This window comes from Trachypithecus francoisi, unplaced genomic scaffold (genome assembly GCF_009764315.1).
Source record: "Trachypithecus francoisi isolate TF-2019V2 unplaced genomic scaffold, Tfra_2.0 Lachesis_group10, whole genome shotgun sequence".
Taxonomy (NCBI): domain Eukaryota; kingdom Metazoa; phylum Chordata; class Mammalia; order Primates; family Cercopithecidae; genus Trachypithecus; species Trachypithecus francoisi.
The window spans coordinates 66,754,569-66,776,169 of record NW_022681455.1 but is presented as its reverse complement, the minus strand read 5'-3'; the positions used below and the strand labels follow the sequence as shown (position 1 = coordinate 66,776,169).

At 33.6% G+C, this 21,601-nt stretch overlaps 1 protein-coding gene across 2 annotated transcripts in view; it reads left to right on the top strand.

The window, feature by feature from the left end:
• Window positions 1-21,601, top strand: part of LMBRD1 (LMBR1 domain containing 1) — a 129,778-nt gene that overhangs the window by 82,993 nt on the left and 25,184 nt on the right. For both annotated transcript variants that reach the window (XM_033217561.1, XM_033217562.1), the window contains exons 9-12: window positions 1,902-2,054; window positions 19,994-20,058; window positions 20,405-20,507; window positions 21,079-21,183. In XM_033217561.1, the coding sequence (XP_033073452.1) occupies window positions 1,902-2,054; window positions 19,994-20,058; window positions 20,405-20,507; window positions 21,079-21,183 (426 nt within the window). The remainder of the gene's footprint in view (window positions 1-1,901; window positions 2,055-19,993; window positions 20,059-20,404; window positions 20,508-21,078; window positions 21,184-21,601) is intronic.

Genomic DNA, 21,601 nt, shown 5'->3' with positions numbered 1-21,601 from the left:
GTGTGTGTGTGTGTGTGTGTGTGTGTAAACAGAAAATTTGCCGAAGGATATTTAACAGCTTAACAGTAAAAAACGTATAGGAAAGGGGAATGGTAATATGGTAATTGGAGACAGTGAGACTGTGTGAAGGGAAGCTTTCATGTTTTACTTTTTTTCTTAACCAGAGGTTTGTTATACCCTTTAACTACATTTTAACCTGTATAACTATATTTTTTCTTTCAAATGAGATATATGTTCACTGCTGAGTTTACATCTTAGTATTTGTTTCTCTGATCAAAATTATTCTTATATTCGTTTAGTCAATTGGCAATGCAGAATGGAAATTCATCCCTCATTCCACTGAAGCATTCACCAAGTAGGCAGATAACTTGGGTTTGTTTCAAGTGGATCCTTAAATCAGTTTACTAATTTTTTTTTTTTTCTAAAATAGTGAACACCAGCATTGAGACAAAATTACTTCATTTTTAGTATTCTTTTGATACGGTAATGGGAATTTTGGGGAAAATTGTTATGGTTAAGATAAAAAGTGCAAAATCCTTCTCATACGCACTTGAAGTATTGTTACCTGGATTTATCCTCCAGAAGGGAATGTTCATTTTATTCCTCTGATCTCAGAAAATCCCTCTTAGTTTTCGTTGTCTGGGATCCAGTGATAATACCCAATGTACTTAGAGGAATGAAATATAGTCTGTAGTATGTAATGTGTGGTCTCTGGACTAGTAGCATCTGTATCTCCTGGAAATTTGGTAGAAATTCAAATTCTAGGCCCCACCCAAGACCTACCAAATCATATCCTTTGGGGATAGGGCCTAGAAATCTGTATTTAACAAACTTTCCAAGTGATTCTTATGCATAAAGTTTGACAAGCAATAAGATAAGGCGTGGAATAGGATGATTGGTTCCAGAAGGTCATAGTGATGCCGATATGTAAAGAGATTGTTGTAACTGTGTAAATCTCTTTCTTAAATGTTACCTAGGTATTCTCTGCATTATATTTATGATTTCAAATTGAGGTTGCACTAGGAGAGCAATATGTTGTGTATCTGCTAGGAACCTATTTAAACCTTAATAGGAATATTAAAGACATTCTAATACCTAATGTATCTGCATTTTAAAAATATAATCCTATACAAATATTTTTATTGTTCCTGCCGATAAAAACAATTTTATATTTTACTTTTTCTGTATTTAGTAGTTGTTTTATTTTTTGTACCCAATTGAAGACAGGAGCAGGAGAGTTCAGTGGGAAAGTGTATCTATGAGATATGATGAGAAAAGTACTGCTCATGGTTACAGAAAATATCATGTAAAAATAGATGGAAATTATCTGTCAGATAGGTTGACCAAAGAAAGTTTGACTCATTTGCCAAAGTACTTGGAAAACGAGGAAGTATCAGCCGTTAGCAATTATTACAAAAACCTCTCCATGCCATCCGTACGTGTGTTGCTTCATTCTGCTAGCATTTGAAGTGGGCTGAGAGGCATCAGTTCAGGGAACAACCACTTGACTAAAAAGAGGGAAGGGGCAGAGCCAAATCTCTTAAAATAAGTGATACAGTGAGTTTGGAGAGGAGGGAGAATCATTAAACAAAGTACATAGTCGTTAACACTTCTTACCAAATACACTTTTTGTGGAATGTTTTTACAAATGATTATCTCTCTCCACATAACTACCGTGTATTGGGATCAAGAGGAAGGTAGGCATAAATGTACACACATCCACATTTTTATGCTGACCTTGGTTATCCTATGTTTATTGCAGTTGTATGGTTTTTTTAGTTTGTAAATTTGCCTAAACAGTGTCCATCCTGAAAAAGTTTTGTCGCCTTATCTGCTAAATCTGCGGGGTACTTTATTAAGATGTTAATGGTAAAACTTTTGTTTTGTTCCGTCATTTGCAGAGCAAAGATGGTCGACCTTTGCCAGCAAGGGATAAACGCGCCTTAAAACAATTTGAAGAAAGGTTACGAACACTTAAGAAGAGAGAGAGGCATTTAGAATTCATTGAAAACAGCTGGTGGACAAAATTTTGTGGCGCTCTGCGTCCCCTGAAGGTAAATTAAATTTTTCAAAATTATACTGTCACTCTTCTCTCAAGTTTATGTAGTATCTCTTGGAGAGATTGAGCTCTCCTTTTGAAGCATTACAGCATGGTACTTAAAATGGATTTGGGAGTTTAATCTGGTTTTAAATCACAGGTCTCTTTGGTAGTTTGGGCAAGGTGCATAACCTTTCTGAGCAATGTATTACAACAATTGTTGAGAAATAAAAATAAAAACATAGGTAAGTATTGCAATATGCCGCTAGCATATTCTTCAAGTTTATACTTTCCTATAAGTAGATCTGTTACTCATGTTAGAGCTTAGAAGCCTATGCTTTCTCCTGGTAGATTTACAGTTTAAGGTCTTATGTTTAAGTGTTTTGTCTATTTTGATTTGGTTTTTGTGTGTGGTTTAAAATGAGGGCCCAGTTTCATTCTGTTGGCATGGAGTTCATTTTTTCCAGTACTATGTTGGATTGACTATCCTTTCCTTAGTATGTATTCATGGTACCTTTGTCAAAAATAAATTGACTAAGTTTATGGATTTATTTCTAGGCTCTCTATTCTTTTCTACTGGTGTACATTTTTGTTTTCATGCCTTACCATACTGGTGTTTCCTCCCACTTTTATGGAGATCCAGTTGTTTCTTTTAACACTGCACATAATTAATGAATGCAGTTTGGTGAGTTTAGACATACATATTCATTTATGTTGCTATCACCACATTCTGGGTAATGGGCATATACATCACCTCCAAAACTTTCTGTATTTTCCTTTGTTGCTGTTGTTGATTTGTTAACATTTAAAGTGAGATCCATTCTTTCTAAAATTTTTATATGTACTACATATTATTGTTGACTATAGGCCCTCTCTTTCGTGGCAGACTTATTCATCTTGTGTAACTGCATCTTTATATCCCTTAGATGACAACTTTTCTTAGCTTTTTTCTGCATTCTCTGGTAGCTACTATTCTAATTTCTATATCTATACTTTTTCCTATTTTAGGTGTCTCACATAAGAATTGTGCAGTGTCTTTCTATGTCTGACTTATTTCATTTAGCATAGTGTCTTTCAGGCTCATCCATGTTACCACAAATGAGAGAATTCCCTTATTTTTTACAAGACTGAATAATATTCCAATTTTGTATATGTGGCATTTTCTTTATGAATGTATCTATTTGTATGGGTTGTGAAAACTGTGAGAAACAAAATGACTTTCTTTAATCTAAAAAAAAAAGAACACAGGAACTCTGACTTACAGTAATAGAATTTTTCTCATTGTTAGATTATGTTTCTGAAAGTATGTAAAAAGACATTATTTGACATGGAAAATTATTATTTTCTCTTTTTGGAAACCATTGTTTGCCAGCCTTGGATTCTTGGGACTGTAGTACTTAAACCTAACTACATAGAATGAATTAAGATCATTTTAATATGGCTCAGACTAAAAAGTAACAAAAACTGCTGGCCACAGACTTCTAAATATGCTCATTCTATATCTGGAAGCATTTCAAACACCAGACCTTTGTATACAATAGCATACAAGTTGTAATTCAGAAAATTCAGTGAGTGCACTAACTTGGAGTTAGGCAAAATAAAGCTAGAAAGTGGGTTTGGGCTAAATTTTAAAAGAAGTGATTCAACATGGACAGATAGAGGGGAACAACACACACTGGGACCTTTCAGAGGGTGGAGGGTGGGAGGAAGGAGAGGATCAGGAAAAATAACTAATGGGTTCCTTGCTTAGTACCTGGGTGATGAAATAACCCGTACAACAACCCCCATGACACAAGTTTACCTGCGCTTGTACCTGTGAACTTAAATGTTAAAAAAAGAAAAAGAAATGATTCAAAGAACCATTCAAAGATGAGTCAGTCAGGTTCGATTCGGATGCTGCTTTCTCCACCTTTTATAATTAGAAAGAAATGCACTAACTGCTCACCCTAAAAAGACCCTGGTTTGAAAGAGATTTTTAAAAATAGACCATAATCAGTTTTTCTATATAATCACTTTTTAAATCTTCTGTTAGAATAAATTTTTAAAACTTTACCCCAGTTTTTTTTTCCCCAAGGTGATTTGTCTTCATAGCACTGCAAGTATGATAAAACCCTCTCCAGCTTTATTTTAATCCTAAATTGTTTTTTAGGTTTTTATAAATATTTATAATCTGGTCTCTAACATCAGCTGCCGTCTTTTAAATGTGCTGTGTTCCATTTTACCAAACATATGTTTAGAAGGATTTTCAAATCAACTTTACTAAGTGTACACATTGGTTTTGTCGAATATAGATAGATAGGACATCCACATCACCTGAAAAATCTACCTTGTGCCCTCTCTTGCTCCCCTGAGCTCAGACTTTAGGTAACTGTTGATGTCCTTTCTATCGTTAGAAGTCAGTTTTATGTGTTCTGGAATTTTAAATAAGTGGAATCATAGACTGTACAATCTTTTGTCTGGTGGCTTTTTTGGCATGGCACGGTTTTTGAGATTTGCTCATGTTATTATTTAATACTTTTTTTTTGCCCAGTGGTTTATTCAGTTTTATTGTTCAACAGTATTACAGTGTGTGTCTGTATCACAGTTTGTTTATTCACTCACCCCTGTTGGTGGAAATTTGGGTTGTTTCTGGTTTGAGACTATAATGAATAATACTAATATGAATATTTTTGTACAAACCTTTGTGTAGTTGTGCTTTCATTCATTTCTTTTGGATAAATACTTGAGTAGAATTTCTGGATCTAATGTTTAATATGTTTAACTTTATAAGAAACTGCTAAAGTGTTTTCCAAAAGGGTTACAACCATTTTGCATTCCCATAGCAATAAGAGATTGCCCATTGTTTCACATTCTTTTCAACTCTTATGTAGTGTCTGTAGACTTATTCTTATGAATGTGCAGTAGCATCTCACATTTTTGCTTTGCATTTCATTAGTGATTAAATGATATTTAGCATCTTTCTGTATGCTTATTGGCTATTTTCTATAAAATGTGTGTTTCAGTCTTTTGGCCATTTTATAAATTAGGTTTTTCTGTTATGAGTGAGATACAAACATTCGTTGTATAGTCTGGATCTAGCACTTCGTCAAATTGATGTCTTGTATCGTCTCCTAGTTCATGGCAAGTTTTCTTTATGTTTTTGGTTTCTTAACACTGTAATTCAGGTGTTTCTTAAATTTTGATGAATTCCAATTTATATGCCTATTTTTGGTTCATATTTTTATGTCCTCAGAAATGTTTGTCTATCTTAAGGTAACAAACATTTTCTTCTAGAAATTTTGTAGATTTACATCTTATGCTTGGGATCGTGGCCCCTTTTAAGTTATTTTTGTGCTATGGTATGACTTAAGAGTTAAGGTTCATTTCATTTTCTATGTGGATATCCAATTGTTCCAGAATAATTTTTTGTCAAGACTATCCTTTGCTCATTGACTTTCCTTGGAAGTTTTGTCAAATAAATTGATTGTAGTATAAGTGTGGGTCTGTTTCTGGAATCGCTATTGTACTCCATTGACCTATATGTCTTTATGCTAATACTTGATTACTAGAACTTTATAATCTGCCATAAAGTTAGGTAATATAAATTCTTCAGTTTTATTTCCCTTTTTAAAAATTGTTTTGGCTTTACCAAATCCTTTGCATTTTCATATCAATTTAAGAATCAGTTTATAATTCCACAAAACATCCACTAGGCCATCTGTTGGGATTACTTTCACTCTTATAGGTAAATTTGGGGGAGAACTGATATATTCTATCCATGAACATGATATCTATTTATTTACATCTTAAATTTCTCTCAGGAATGTTTGGTAGTGTTCAGTGTAGAGGTCTTACAAATATCTTTATAAATTTACCTCCAAGTATTTTTTATACTCTTGTAAATTATGTTGTTTAATTTCAGTTTTTAATATTTGTTGTTAGTATGTAGAAATTTGTCTTTGTATCTTATCCTTATATCCTGCAATCTGGTTAAATTATTAGTTCTAGTGCTTTCATTGTAGATTCCTTAGGAGGGTTTCTTTTGTACATGATCATATCAGCTGCTAAAAGACAGTTTTACTTCTTCCTTATAGGATTTGTAATTGCTTTTATTTCTTACTTTCCTAATTTCATTGGCGGAAACCTCCAGTACAGTTATTCTTTATGTTAGTAAATGTGTCATTTCTGAATATTGATCTAAATTTTTACCTATCTTTCCGTGTCTGGTCCTAAGTTAGGAATATGGTAATAGGCATGCCTGAAGGAATCTCTAGGGGTACAAACTAGTCGTTATGTAATTGAGGGTTTAACTTGTATTATGATGAGATAAACACTGCTTTTTTCCTTAAATGAGATATGAAAGTTGTTATTCATTACCTCTGTGTTTGTGTACAATTGGTGTAATAATTCAGAAATAGAAAGCCAAATTTTCGTTTAGTGTTTCTTTTCTTTTTTTGAAATGGAATTTCGCTCTTGTTGCCCAGGCTAGAGTCCAATGGCGCAGTCTCCGCTCACCACAAGCTTCACCTCCCAGGTTCAAGCGATTCTCCTGCCTCAGCCTCCCAGGTAGCTGGGATTACAGACATGTGCCACCACGCCTGGCTAATTTTGTATTTTTAGTAGAGATGGTGTTTCTCCATGTTGGTCGGACTGGTCTCGAACTCCTAACCTCAGGTGATCCACCCGCCTCAGCCTCTAAAAGTGCTGGGTTTGCAGGCATTAGCCACCGGGCCCAGCTCATTTAGTGTTTCTTAAGCATTAACATTCAAGTCAAACTAGAGGAAGAAAGTAGATATAGGTCCACTTGCCCTTCTATACAGCTCTCTCTGTATATGCTGAAGGTAATTTAAAGTCTTTGGGAAGTTCCTGACATTAAATTTCTTAGAACTTATGTTCTATCTCAAAATTTTGTGCCAGTGTTACCTTTTATTCTCTACTATAATTCATGTTTGTCTTTTTATGAAATGAATTTAATTAAAATTTTTGCAAATGTAAAAAAATTTACAATTTTTAAAATTAGTGGAGGATTTTTTTTTTTCATTCCCATGAAGATGCCTGTTGATCTTGTGATTGCCATGCATTTCCCTAGCATATACATAACTTATTTCAGAAGTATAGGCTTTATGGTCACCTAATCCTGGTTTGAGTCCTTGCTCTACTCCTCACCAACTATGTAACTTCTTCTTACTTAAGCTTTTTGAACCTCACTTTTCTCATTCTTAAAATGGAATTATATACCTGCCTTATTTTGTTGTGGGAATTAAATGAAATAATGTATGCAGTGCAGTTCCTTTTGACGTAAACAGCTCAGAAAATTGCAGCTGCTGCTGTTATAGTTCTGTATGTAGGATTTTTCAAGTTCTTAAATCCTACCATGAAAATGAAGGGAGATTAGTTTTGTGCTGAAGACAATTATAAAAATAAGCACCTAATTAGAATAAGTTAATAGCTCTTTAAAACAGCAATTATATATAATATTGAATGCATTTCTAAGCATACAATCTGATGTTCATTAAATACTTAAATAAACTCTTCCCTGACAGAAGAATATACTTTGAGCTTATACAGCTAATTGGCCTGGGTAACTTATAGATCATTAGGTTTTAAATGGAACTTGAGATTTTACCATATATACTTCTTAGGCTTATACAGAAAATTATAAATTTATGTTTGTAATTACATTGCATATATTTTTTAGATTTTTTTATTGAGGCAAAATATATATGTCTCAATCTATGATTTGGAATATTTTTAGGTGTATATTCAATAGCTGTAAGTACATTCACAATGTTGTGCAACCATCATCACTATTCATTTTCTGATCTTTTTCAAATGGAAACAATACATTTGTTAAATGATAATTCTCCATTCCCTAGTGATTTCTCTTCTGCTCTCCATGTTTGCCTATTCTTGGTACCTAGATTAAAGAATACAGGAAATATAACATACACAAAATTATCTAACAGTAAGATATTATTGAGACTAAATATGTCCATAATATCAACAGATGTGAATAGACCTAACTCACCATTAGAAGAAAAATTTTAATTTTCTTCACAAAGAAGATAGATCCAATGTATGCTGTTTAAAAGAGACATACCTAAAACAGTAGTTCAAAAAGACTAAAAATAAACAGGTGTTCAAAGACTTACTAGACAAATGGAAACAATAAGGAAACATTGATCCCATTAGACAAAATAGAATTCAAGCCAAAATACACCAATTGTAACAAAGAAGGACACGTTTTGTGGTAGGTCCAGTGGTTTCTTCTTCACCTAATGATGGCCTCATCCAGGAAACCTGTGACGTTAAGTGGCAAAGGAACCTTACAGATGTAATTAAGGTTATAAATCTTAAAATACAAAGATTATCCTGGATTATTCAGGTGGGCTCAGTCTAATAACATGAACCCTTAAAAGCAGAGAACTTTCTGGACTACAGTTAGAGAGAAGTGATAAAGGGTACATCAAAGATATTCAAAGTGTGAGAATGACTTGACTTGCCGTGACTAATTTTAAGATGGAGGGGGAAGTGTGACGAGGAATGCAAGCAGCCTTAAGAAACGGAGAGATGTTCCCAAATGATAGCCAACAAAGAAATGAAAACTCCAACTCTACAACCTTAAGGAACTGAATGTCAGCCAACAATCTGAATGAGCACGAAAGTATTTCTTTCCCAGAGTCTCCAGAAGGGAACATAGCCCTACCGACACCTTGGTTTTGGGCCTGTGAGACCTCAAGCAGAGACTCCTTTGAGCTGCACTGTGCATAGACAGCTGACCCACAGAAACTGAGATAATAAGTGGATGCTGTTTTCAGGCCACTACGTTTGTGGTGGTGTGTCATTGGCAGCAGTAGAAAACTCACACACTTTTTAATATGAAAAGCCACAATTTAGAATGAAGATGTAATAACTGTGGATATCTGTGTACCAATTAACACAGCAGCCACCTTGAAAGCAAAAACTCTGGGAGATTTCAGAAGATAAAGATTGAAATATAGTAGTAATAGGAGATTAACAACATACTCAGGGTAAGACATTTCAAGTGGATGAAATAGAGTAAAAATATAGAAGACCTAATAGTAAGGTACAACTTACAACTTTACATCTAGATAATAGAAAATAACCTTTTCTCCAAATGCACAGGGAACACAAAAGTTGATCATATATTAATTAGCTCTTGAAGAAAGTATCAGGAAGTTTCAAAGAATAGATACATTGCAAACAACTTTTCGCTGATTGCAGTGCATTAAAACTAGAAATTGTAACAAAATCAATAAACTAACATACTTTTCACTTGAAAATTAACCTTATATTCAGCAACTTTTGATCAAAAAGCAAGGATAAATATAGAATTTCTAAAAGTTAATGATAATTGAAACATATTAGAATCTGTGGGATACCTTTAAAACAGAGATCAGTCCCTGGTGTGATTCCGTCCTCTGCGACTGTTCTCTTGAGCAGTGGTTTTTTTTTATCTCCGTCTGCCTTCTCTCCCACCTAAGTGCATGCAGCCACCTAATGGAAGATTTGATGGACATGGACATGAGCCCCCTGAGGCCCAGAGCTATCTTTTCAGTTGTGAAGTAAAGGCTGACAAAGATTATCACTTTAAGGTGGATAATGATGAAAACGAGCCTAGTTATCTTTAAGAACGGTCAGTTTAGGAGCTGATGCAAAGGATGAATTGCACAACAACAGAGAAATTCATAGCCTGAAACACACTTACCAGTAAAAGTAGGAAAAAAAAAAAAAACAAATGTCCAAGCAAGAAATTCCAATCGCAAAAAAGATATCAGAAGAACAAAAGGAATTACAAAGAAGAAAATAAAGATAAAGGTAGAAAGCAGTGAGGTAGGGAGAAGAAAAACAGATGAATTACAACAGTCCCTCTATATCTGCAGATCCTGCATTTGCAGATTCAACCAACCATGGATTGAAAATAAAGTCTTAATTTAGTACTAATAAAGTAATGATTTCTGCCTCTGCATATGTTTTTATTAATAGATAGACCACTACCTAACTTCATTAAAAGGAACTAGGGCTGCTTGGAGAAATGTCTGATTTTAGGACTGTTGCTGGGAAAGCACATAATAAGCTTGGAACATCTGATGCCAGAATGTAAGAAGTGTTTAGAGAATAGTGGGGGGATAATAAAGGAACCAGTTTGTAGGGGCTCCTATTGCCTAAATCTGGGACCATTTAGGTGTCAATGATAATAACAGATGATAACTAATTGAATAAAATAAGAATTTATAAGTCTATATTGACATAAGTAAAGTAAATACATTAGTAAATGATGGGGAAGGGAAAGCTCTTCCCTACAGTAGAATTCCAACAAATACATATAGAAGCAATTAGAAAATCAGCATTTGACAAATACCACAGGAAAAAACATATTGTTTCTGGGAAGAGGCATCCGTGGATACTCAACTTGAAGTTAAAAGTTTGGTGACAACAAGATTTTGCATATTCTCAAAGTATCTCACCACAAAACGTTAATTACAGAGGGGGAAATATTAATTGTACAACGGAGAAACCTGACTGAAACCACCTTACTACATGATTTAAGTTAAGCTCATCAGTAATGGGGCAAATAGATGTGACTGTGCCACTTGACATGATATGAGAAGGACTCAACACTTCTCTGTCATTTCTGCCAAAAAAGCATAATCTAAATATAAACATGAGAAAATAGGCAATCCAAATTGAGAGACATTCTGCAAATTAACTTCCCTGGACTTTACAAAATGTCAAGGTTATGAAATACCTTGTTCAAGAGAAATTGATATTATATAGTAATTAAGACTTGTTAAAAAGAGAATGATAAAGTACGGGTAACGTTAAAATTTGGAGAATATGAGCGAAGAGTATAGTGGAATTCTTTGTATTGTTTTTCCATATGTCTGAAATTATATTAAAATAAAGTGTTTAAACTCTTAAGTTTCACTGGATCCCCTCTCTCCTCCTCTAAAAAAATTGGCTATATCCTTGCCCATCTCCTTTCTTCATTGTCAGATTTTACGAACGTCTGTCTCCCCATGATGTACTTACTTCACATTGCATGCCTGTATCAAAACAATTCATGTACCCCATAAATATATACACCTATGTACCCACAAAAATTTTAAGAATAATGAAAAAACCTTTCATCAGAGAAATATTGAACTAAAGAAATTGCTCCTAATAGTCAATAGGGAAAATTATAATCAAGAGCTGAGCGATACTGCACTGACAAATCATCATGAGAATCTTTGCAACTTGGAAAATAATATTTTATAGGCAAGGCTGAATAACATTGATCATCTAACTTTTTTTAACTTTATGAACTAGGGCACTTATAACATAAAAAATAGAATTCTATTTACAGAATTATTATAACTCTTGTCACAATGTCTTATCAAAATTTGATAATGAAAACCATGTGTCTTTACCCTTTTACCTATGAGGAAAGTCTTGAAGACTAGTCAGTTTGCTACTTAATTTGAGTTAAGGGCCTGAGATGCACTGCTTCTCAGCCATTGGAGAACTAGATGTAAGAAAGTCAGATGGACTGGAGAGAAGAAAATTTAGTTTGGTTAAAACTTAAATCCAATTATCCTTTCCTAAATTCTCTTTTCAAACTCTTAACATGAGTTTGAGGCATCTTTTCATAATAGTCATCTAATATTCTAGATGACTTTTCTAAGGCAGGGTTTCTCAAACTTTAGTGTTTGTAAAAAATTACCTGAGAATCTTGTTAAAATACAGATTATGTTTAGTTAGCACGAGATAGATCCCAAAATTCTGTATTTCTAGCAAGGTCCCAAGTGATACTGAAGGTCCATGACTACACCTTGAGTTACAAGATTCTAAGCAGCTTTACAGCAGCCACATACTTATGCTTCCTGTCCTCATTACTAGTAAAGATAAAGAAAATTAAAAGGTTTTCTTTCCTCAGGCCCTTCAATCTATCTGAAAAAAGCATTTTTTTTTCTTTAAACATTCTTCACATCAGCCATTGCTCTCAGCAACAAAAGAAAGCAATACATGTATTTCATAAATTTAAGGCAACATTAATAATAAAATGTGATAGTAGTCACTGTTTATTTTACATTTGTAACTTTGATTTACTCTCTACTCTTTTATTACATTTCTAGAAGTACAAATATTATTTTCTGGATATAGGCAATTCACCTGTGAAACCTGATAAGAGGTGTGGCTTTCAAAAATTGACCCTATATTATTTCCTTATACACTGCCTTGAATTTTTGTTTCATTTTTGTCATGCAGCATTGAATTTTAGGATTGTCATGCAGCATTGAATTTTAGGATTGTCATGCAGCATTGAATTTTTGTTTCATTTTGTCATGCAGCATTGAATTTTAGGATTGAATTGGGTTAATAACCATCCGAAAACACAACTGATTTTGAGAAAATGATTAAAAGTATATATTTGGTATAATTAATTATATTAGTAGTTGATGCTGCTTTCTGACACTAAGCAGAGTTTAACACTGTACAGAGTCTCTCAGTCTCAAGTCTTGGCACAATTAATGTTTGGGGCCCAATAATTTGTTGGGTGGGGACATAGAGGGAAGGCTCTCCTGTGCATTATAGGATGTTTAGCATATCATCTGTTGCCTCTGCCCACTTAATGCCAGTAGCAACACCCTCCTCCCCTAATATCATAATCAAATGTCTTAAGGCATTACTAAATTTCCTTTGGGGAGTAAAACAGGCCCAGTTGAGAACCACTGGTTTAAATGAAAAGAATACAAGGTTTTAAATTTATGTAAAAGGGATAGTGAATAAATTTTGAGGAATGGTATGCCATTAGATAGGGACACTTTAGTCTTCTTTTTAAGTAATACAGAAATAATTTTCTGGAGAGTTGATTCATCATTGGTTTAGATAGCATCATGTGTAAAGTAACACTGACAATATTTTTACTCTGACCAAAGCAATGTCTTGATATTCTTCATAGAGTACCGCATATCACCTTTTATTAAACTTTTTTTAAACTGCATTACTTATATCTGTTTAATACCTAGGAAAAAATTTGGTTTCTGTCCTGTTTATTCATGTCTTTAAAACAGAACATTTTGTTTTTAAAATGTTACTTCTTCCTAACTTGATCTATAGATTCAGTGCAATTACAGTCAAAATCTCAGCAAGTTTATTTTGTGGTTATTGAGAAATTGGTTCTAAAACTTTTGTGGAAAGGAAAAATGACCCAGAATAGTCAGTGTAATACTGAAGAACAAAGTTGGAGGTCTGACACTACCCAAATTTCAGCCTTCCTATAAAGCTACAGTAATCAAGACAACATGGTATTGGTGGAAGACTATACACCACTAGATCAATGGAACTTAATTGGCCAGGTGAGGTGGCTCACGCCTGTAATCCCAGCACTTTGGGAGGCTGAGGTGGGTGGATCACGAGGTCAGGAGATTGAGACCATCCTGGCTAACACGGTGAAACCCCGTCTCTACTAAAAATACAAAAAAAATTAGCTGGGCTTGGTGGCACGCACCTGTAGTCCCAGCTAACTTGGGAGGCTGAGGCAGGAGAACGGCATGAACCCAGGACGCGGAGCTTGCAGTGAGCCGAGATCGCGCCAGGATACCCCAGCCTGGGCAACAGAGTGCAACTCAGTCTCAAGAAAAAAAAAAAGGAACAGAATAGAGAGCCCAGAAATAAACAGATACAAAGATAGCCAACTGGTTTTTGACAAAGGAGTAAAGGCAGTTCATTGGATAAAGAATAGTCTTTTCAACAAATGGAGCAATAATAATTGGATGTCTGTATGCAAAAACAGTGGATCTTTTTTGCATATAGATATCCAATTATTACTTTCACAAAATTAAATCATCTTTCACAAAAATTAAAATATATTTTAGACCTCATTGTAAAAACAAAAATCATAAAATTTCTAGAAAATAACATAGAAGGAAATCTACGTGACCTTAGATTTGGCAATGAGTTTTTAAATACAACACCAAAAGCATTATCCATGAAAAAATAATGTATAAATTGGAATTTACTCATATCAAAAACTTCTGCTCTGTAAAAGATACTGTTAAAAGAATAAGACAAGTCACAGACTAGAAGAAAATATTTGTACAGTCCATATCTTGATAAAGGACTTGTGTCTAAAATATATAAAGAATTCTTAAAACTCACCAATAAGAAAACCAACAATGCAATTAAAAAACGGGCAAAAGTTCTGAGCAAATACCCCACAGAAGAAAAGACACAGATGGCAAATAAGCATATGAAAAGATACTCAACATCATGTATCATTAGGGAATTGCAGTTGAAACCATGAGATGCCACTTCATGCTTATTAGAGTGATTAATATCCAAAAAGGAAAATCTGACATTACCAAATGCTAGCTAAGATACAAAGCAACAGGAACTACTTATTCATTACTGATGGGAATGCAGAATGATACTGCCATTTTGGAAGATAGTTTGGCAGTTTCTTACAAAGCTAAACCTACCTGTTTATTAGGATCTAGCAGTTAGAGTCATAGCCATTTACCTGATTGGATTGAAAACTTACGTCCACAGGATACCATGTACATGGATGTTTATATTAATAGCAACTTTACGTGTAATGTCTAAAACTCAGAAGCAACCAAGGTGTCCTTCAGTAAGTAAAGGGACAAACTGTGGTACATCTATATACTGTAATGTTACGTAGTGATAGAAAGAAAAACTATCAACTCACAAAGAGAAATAGAGGAAATCTAAAATACACATTGCTAAGTGAAAGAAGCAAAAGAAGCCAGTCTACAGAGGCTGCATACTCTGATTCCAACTATATGATATTCTGGAAGAGGCAAAACTGTAGAGGTAATGAAAAGATGAGTGGCTGTGAGGGATTTGAGGTGAGGTAGGATAAATAAGTGAAGCACAGGGTATTTTAGGCCAGTTAAACTATTATGTTTGATGCCCTGATGGAAGATACATGACAGTATCCATTTGTCAAAGCCCATAGAATATAAAATGTAAACCTTAATGTGAACTATGGACTTTAATAATAATACATCAATATTGTTTCATCAATTTTAACAAATGTACCACACAAGTGAAAGATGTTAATAATAAGAAAACTGTAAGGGAGAGGGATAAGTAAGAACTTCAGTACTATCACCTTGATTTTTCTGTAAACCTAACAATGTCCTTAAAAATAAAGTCTACTAATTTTTTTAAAAAATCAATTTGTAATACCGTTGCTTCTAATAACCACATTGTGAAAACAATCATTGTTCATCAGGAGACTGGCTTAATTGTTATCTCCATTTTAGAAAGTACTGTAGAGCCATTGAAATGAATAGGAGCACTGTATCTTTCTTTACAAATAAATCATATCTTGAACAGTCCTTTACAATGTTCATCATGTGTTGTATTTTAACTGAAACTAATGTTAAGATTGCAAATATTGTGGTAGGTACTCTTTTGGTTAATATTGCGTGAGAGTGAGCATGCACCATTTCTGGAATGATTCGTAGGAACCTATTAATTACCACTGAGGAGTGAAACTGGAGACTAGTGAATACAAGTGAGACTTATCCTTTAATTTTTTAGCCAGGCTTTGTTTTTAATTTTAAGTTGTAATTGTGTTTTTAAAGATGTCCTTCTCTTCTAGCCTCATTTGATAGTGGACCTTTCCTTTATTGAGGCCTGTATCACAACTTCCTACATTTTCCGTCTCCCTTGCATCCTCTTTGTTTTATTCAAGCTAGCCTTACCCATTCCATATGTATGCTTTGTATATATTTTCTTACCCAGATTATTAAGATTCAACCAGACTATTTTTTTCTCTCTCTCTGCTGTTATTTACACATGTATTTAATAGACCATGTTCAATGTATTTGTCTTAGTTTGTGCTGCTATATTAAAAAATAAAATAGAACTCATAGACTGAGGGGCTTAAACTGTCAACCCAACCTTTTTGGCACCAGGGACTGGTTTCAGAAGAGAATTTTTCTGCCGACTGGAGGGATGGTTTTGGCATGATTCAAATGCATTACATTCATCATTAGATTCTCATATGGAGTGCGCAACCTAGATCCCTCGTATGCACAGTTCACGAAAGGGCTTGTGCTCCTATTAGAATCTCATGCTGCCACTGATCTGACAGGAGATGGAGGTCAGGTGGTGATGCTTGCTCACCTGCCACTCATCTCCTGCTGTGTGGCCAGGCCATGGACTGGTACTTGTCCAAGGCCCCGGGGGCTGGGGACCCCTGGCTTAAAGAACAGACATTTATTGCTCTGGAGACTGGAAAATTCAAGATTAAGTTGCTAGCAGATTTGATGACCATATTCTTGCTATGTCCTTTCGTGGCAGAAAGAGAACTAGTTCTGGTCTCTTCTCTTCTTATGAGGACACTAATTTCATCATCAGGGCCTCATCTTCATAAACTCGTCCAACTGAATTACCTCCCAAAAACCCTACCTCCCAAACCATCACATCAGGGTTAGTAATCCAACATACAAATTTTGGAGTGTGTGGAGACACAAATAATCAGTTCATAATAATAATATAAGTTCAAAAATCCTTTTGCCAAAATCCTTGGATCAAACGTAGTATAAAATTTAGAATTTTTCATTTTTCAGAATAAATGTATATATTACATATTAAATCATACCCTCTGAAAGAACCCAGAGCAGCAGCCTTCTTACCCTCTTTTGAGCGCATTAATAGTTCTGCAGTGAATATATATTAATAAATATTCAGAGTTAGTTACTTTTTTTTTTTAAGACCCATGTTAGTTTAAGTGAGATTTAATCAACAAATGAGTTAAGAAAAAAATTTGATTTCTAGAACGTTTTAGATTTCAGAATTATGGATAAGTGATTACAGACGTGTGTAACTTTTTTTTTCATTTGAGACATAATTTACCATGAAATTCACCCTTTTAAAGTGTATATTGCAGTGATTTTTAGTATATTCACAAGATTGTGCAGCTATCACCATCTAATGTCAGAAAATTTTATTCCCTTAACAAAAAAACCTGTACCCATGAGCAGTCTGCCCCATTCTCCCAGTCCGTGGCAATGACTGATCTTTCTATCTCTATGGATTTGTCTTTTCTAGACATTTCATATAAATGGAATCATTCAATATGTAGTATTTTCTGTCTTCATTTAGCGTAAATGTTTTTAATGATTCATTCATGTGCATATAGCATTATTTCATTCTTTTTTATGGCTGACTAATATTCCATTGTATGGATATACCACATTTTGTTTATCAGTTTGTCAACTCATGGACATTTGGGTTTTCATTTTTTAGTATTATGAAAAATGCTGCTGCGAACATTTGTACACAAATTTTTGTGTGGATGTCTTCAGTTCTGTTTGGTATATACCAAAGACTGGAATTGCTGGGTGATACAATAACTATATTTAACTTCTTGAGGAATTGTCAAGGCTGTTTTTTAAAGCGTCTACACCATTTTACATTCCCATAGAGTATTACGTACTCTATGAGAGTTCCAATTTCTCCATAGCCTTATAAACACTTGTTAATATTTTTTTTGTTTATAGACATCCTAGTGAGCATGAAGTAGTTTGGCTCACATTTCTCTGGTTCACATTGTGGGTTTGATTTATATTTCTCTAGTGAATGATATTGAACATCTCTTCAGGTGCTTATTGGCCAGTTGTATATTTCCTTTAAAGAAATGCATATTCAGATCCTTTGCCCATTTTTCAATTGGATTGTTTTCTTCTTATTAAGGTGTAAGAGTTCTTTATATTCACAAAACAAATATTTTCTCCTATTCCGTGGGTTGGTTTTTCACTTTGCTGATAGTATCTTTTGAAGCAAAAGAATTTTTAATTTAGACAAAGTCCAATTTTTTTTTCTGTTGCTTGTGCTTTAGGTATCTGATCTAGAAAATCATAGCCTAATCCAAAGGTCACAAAGAGTTACACTTGTTTTCCGTTAACGGTTTTTATAGTTTATTAGCTCTTACATTTGGGTCTTTGGTCTGGTTTGAATTTTTATATGGTGTGAGGTAAGGATACAAGTTCTTTTGCATGTGGGTATCTACTTGTCCCAGTACTATTTGTTAAAAAGACTCTTCTTTCCCCTTTATTTTTCTTGTAATCTGCTTTTACAGAGGAGAAAATGTTCAGAAGTTCTTATTCCGTTTTTATTGACGTTACCTCTATAGTTTAATTTTTATTTCAAAATTGGCATTATAGCTAGAGCATAATATGTAGCATTTAGGTCACCCCAATGTGGTCATCACTGATATGATTCTGTAACTACTAATTTAAGTTCTGGTATTTAAATATGTATAGTTTTCTTGGTCTTTATTAAGTATTTATATTTTTTACATTTGTTCTGTATTCCATTAAGTCACTGATTAAGCAGTCTAATTCTGGGTCAGTCATCTCTACAGATTGGGAAGATAGCTAAGAGTGTTGTTTGTTTTTTGTTTGTTTGTTTTGTTTTTGTTTTTGCCAAAATGGACATCAAAGGAAGGGAATCTTAATTTCAAATCCTGTTTCCATATCATGTTCTCCTACTACTAATTGGCACTTAGTAGTTATATTGCTTCATGCTACAAACTATTTTTTGTTAACAGCTATTAGGAAGGAATGTTTTTTACTTGCGAATCCTAAGTATAAGTCTGTCTTGCCTTTCGGTTGACCACAGTGCCAAATATAGATGCCTGAATCTAGTAGAAAAAAAAAGATTAACTCCTTTATACCCTCTACTAATGAACATTTGTTACTATAAAGGAGTCACTTCAAAATCTTTTGCAATGAAACCCTTTTTAAATAATGAATTCTCTTGCGGAATCCCAGCATGAAAAATAGTACATGCAATATCACTCTGTTTTCAAGAGATGACTATAGCCTTCTTGGTCCCCTCTCATTGTCAACTCTCTCCTTCCCAGTGAACCCCAAAGGCACCCTGCCATAACTGAAGAATTCCCCAGAGTGCAGGTCTAAAATTACTTCCAAAAATCATCTTTTCAGGCTAGGTAGGTTCATGCGTTACTTCTTTTATTCTCTCAGGATTCTAAAATTTACTTCAACAGTCATGTGAAATAAGATGAAAAAATCTCCCTGCCATTCATGATTTCATAACATTCATTGATCTCTTTATATCAATTCCAGTTAAAGGAGGAGCCCCACACACTTAACTGTGCTTACTGGGACTCTTCTTTTTGGGTCTGGTCTTGACAACTCTAGCCCAGTTGTCCCTGGAACTTGGGGAAGATTTTGGGGGAAAAAGAGCTTAGGTTTTTCTTAACATAGATTTCACCCCTTTTATACCTTGAAACTTTTCATTAGAAACTCAGTTATAATATTTTTCTTCCTCTTGTTCTACCAGCTTTAATATAAATTTCATACAATTGGGAGAAATGTGTTCCGCTACTTAAGTGCTTAGGACATTTTTCCACAGAAACATTGTTTTACATGACAATTTTTTCAGTGTTGTTAGTACTCTGTTTCAGGAATAGTATCACTTGTATAGGCTTTTATGGATTGTAATACAATTTAACCACTATATGTATCATTTATATATATTATTACTTCTATGGGAAAATGTTCTAAATTTTCTATTTTAACTAACAGGGTTATATAGCCTGCATTTCATGGTTTTGGGGTTGTGTGTGTGTCTGTTAGTCATAATGTACTTTTCAGTCAACATTAAAGTCTCATTTCAGTGTAATGGAATAAAAACTTTGTATTTGGTCTAACAAAGAGTTTCATTTGTTTACTTATTAGTGAAGACTTTTCAAATGCTTTGTCTCTTTTATGTACATGTTCTCAATCAAATAGTCTCATAATGAAAATTCAGGTATAAATGCCTGGAATTATATACTAAATTAAAATGTATCTTAGATTGTTTTTGTTAGATCTTTGTCATATTCTAGCAACTCATATTGAATATAATGGTTTTGTGCTTTTAATATCAACTTTTAGAACTATATTTTAATGAATATATTTTTGCTTTTAGATCATCTGGGGAATATTTTTCATCTTAGTTGCATTGCTGTTTGTAATTTCTCTCTTCTTGTCAAAGTAAGTACAGTAGACACATTTTCTAAAGCACTTATGCAAATTCTGTGATAATATATATTTTGTTGCTGAATGCCATTAGTGTAGGCTATTCATCTTAAGTAGTTTTCTTACTTGAAGTGTTCTTTCGCATTAACTCAAAGAATGGCTAAAACGTCCAATAATAGAATGTTTCTTTATTCTCCATCAATTGAACAATAGCTGTGAGATATTTAAGTGAGATTTAATTTGTAATCCATTGTTTTCTTTGACTCAGATGTATTTGCATGCTTAAATTATTATATTTTTTTCTAAATTTGCTGAAAATTTGGTAGTATAACTTAAATTTCATTCTTTATAATTTTTTTAGTTTAGATAAAGCTCTTCATTCAGCTGGAATAGATTCTGGTTTCATAATTTTTGGAGCTAACCTGAGTAATCCACTGAATATGCTTTTGCCTTTACTACAAACAGTAAGTAAAATATCAGTCATTTTATACTGTAGCTGCTAGAGTATAAAATGCTAGAGTCTAGCAAAATTCTGACATCCTGTTCCATATAAAATTATTATGCTGAAAACCTATTAATAGTTTGACATATGCTTATGTTATTTTCTAGTTTTACTTTTTATTTGCCTGTAGTTTATACATTGACATGTTGCTTTAAATATTATTATATTGATATATTCCTGAACTTTTATGTTATACATAATTTGACTTGGGATATATTACATAACATGAGGTGACCCTCTCCAAATTATTTTTGGTATTAATATTTAATCAAGTCTTTTATCTCATCAATAAATGCAATTGTAGTTTAATTTGCTTTAGGATTTTTCTTAGTATAATGGTATTAAAAATTTTGGTAATAGTTGGGTACTTGTTTGTTTTTTGAGGATTTTTTTTAAAACACAGTAGCCTAATTTAAATCAAGGTTGATATTGTAAATATTTGCCAAATGGGAATAATGTTTTTAGTTTACTTTATATGACTGTTAGAGTGCTTATAGTTTATATGTTAAATTTAATTTCATCTTTTTTTTCAGGTTTTCCCTCTTGATTATATTCTTATAACAATTATTATTATGTACTTTATTTTTACTTCAATGGCAGGAATTCGAAATATTGGCATATGGTTCTTTTGGATTAGAGTAAGTATATATTACAGTATTTTTTTCTCATTTTGTGTGTAATCTCCATTATTGCAAATTATCTTAGATTTAGAATATAGTAGCTGTATCTTTATACCACAAGTGAGAGAAATACTAGCCTTTTCACTTCATGTTGACATAAGAGTACTTTTTATCTAGAGCAGTGGTTCTTAAACAGGGGTGATTTTGCACCCCCGGAAACATTTGGCAATATCTAGAGATATTTTTAGTTGTTAAAATTGGGGAGTGCTAGTGGCATGTATTGGGTAGGGGCCAGAGATTCTGTTAAAAATCCTGTAGTGCATAGGGCAGACTTATCTAGCCTAAAATGTCGGTAGTTCCATGGTTGAGAAACCCTGGTCCAAAAGTTATATTATTTCTTAGTAGAAACACATTCGAATATAATAGATACACTGAA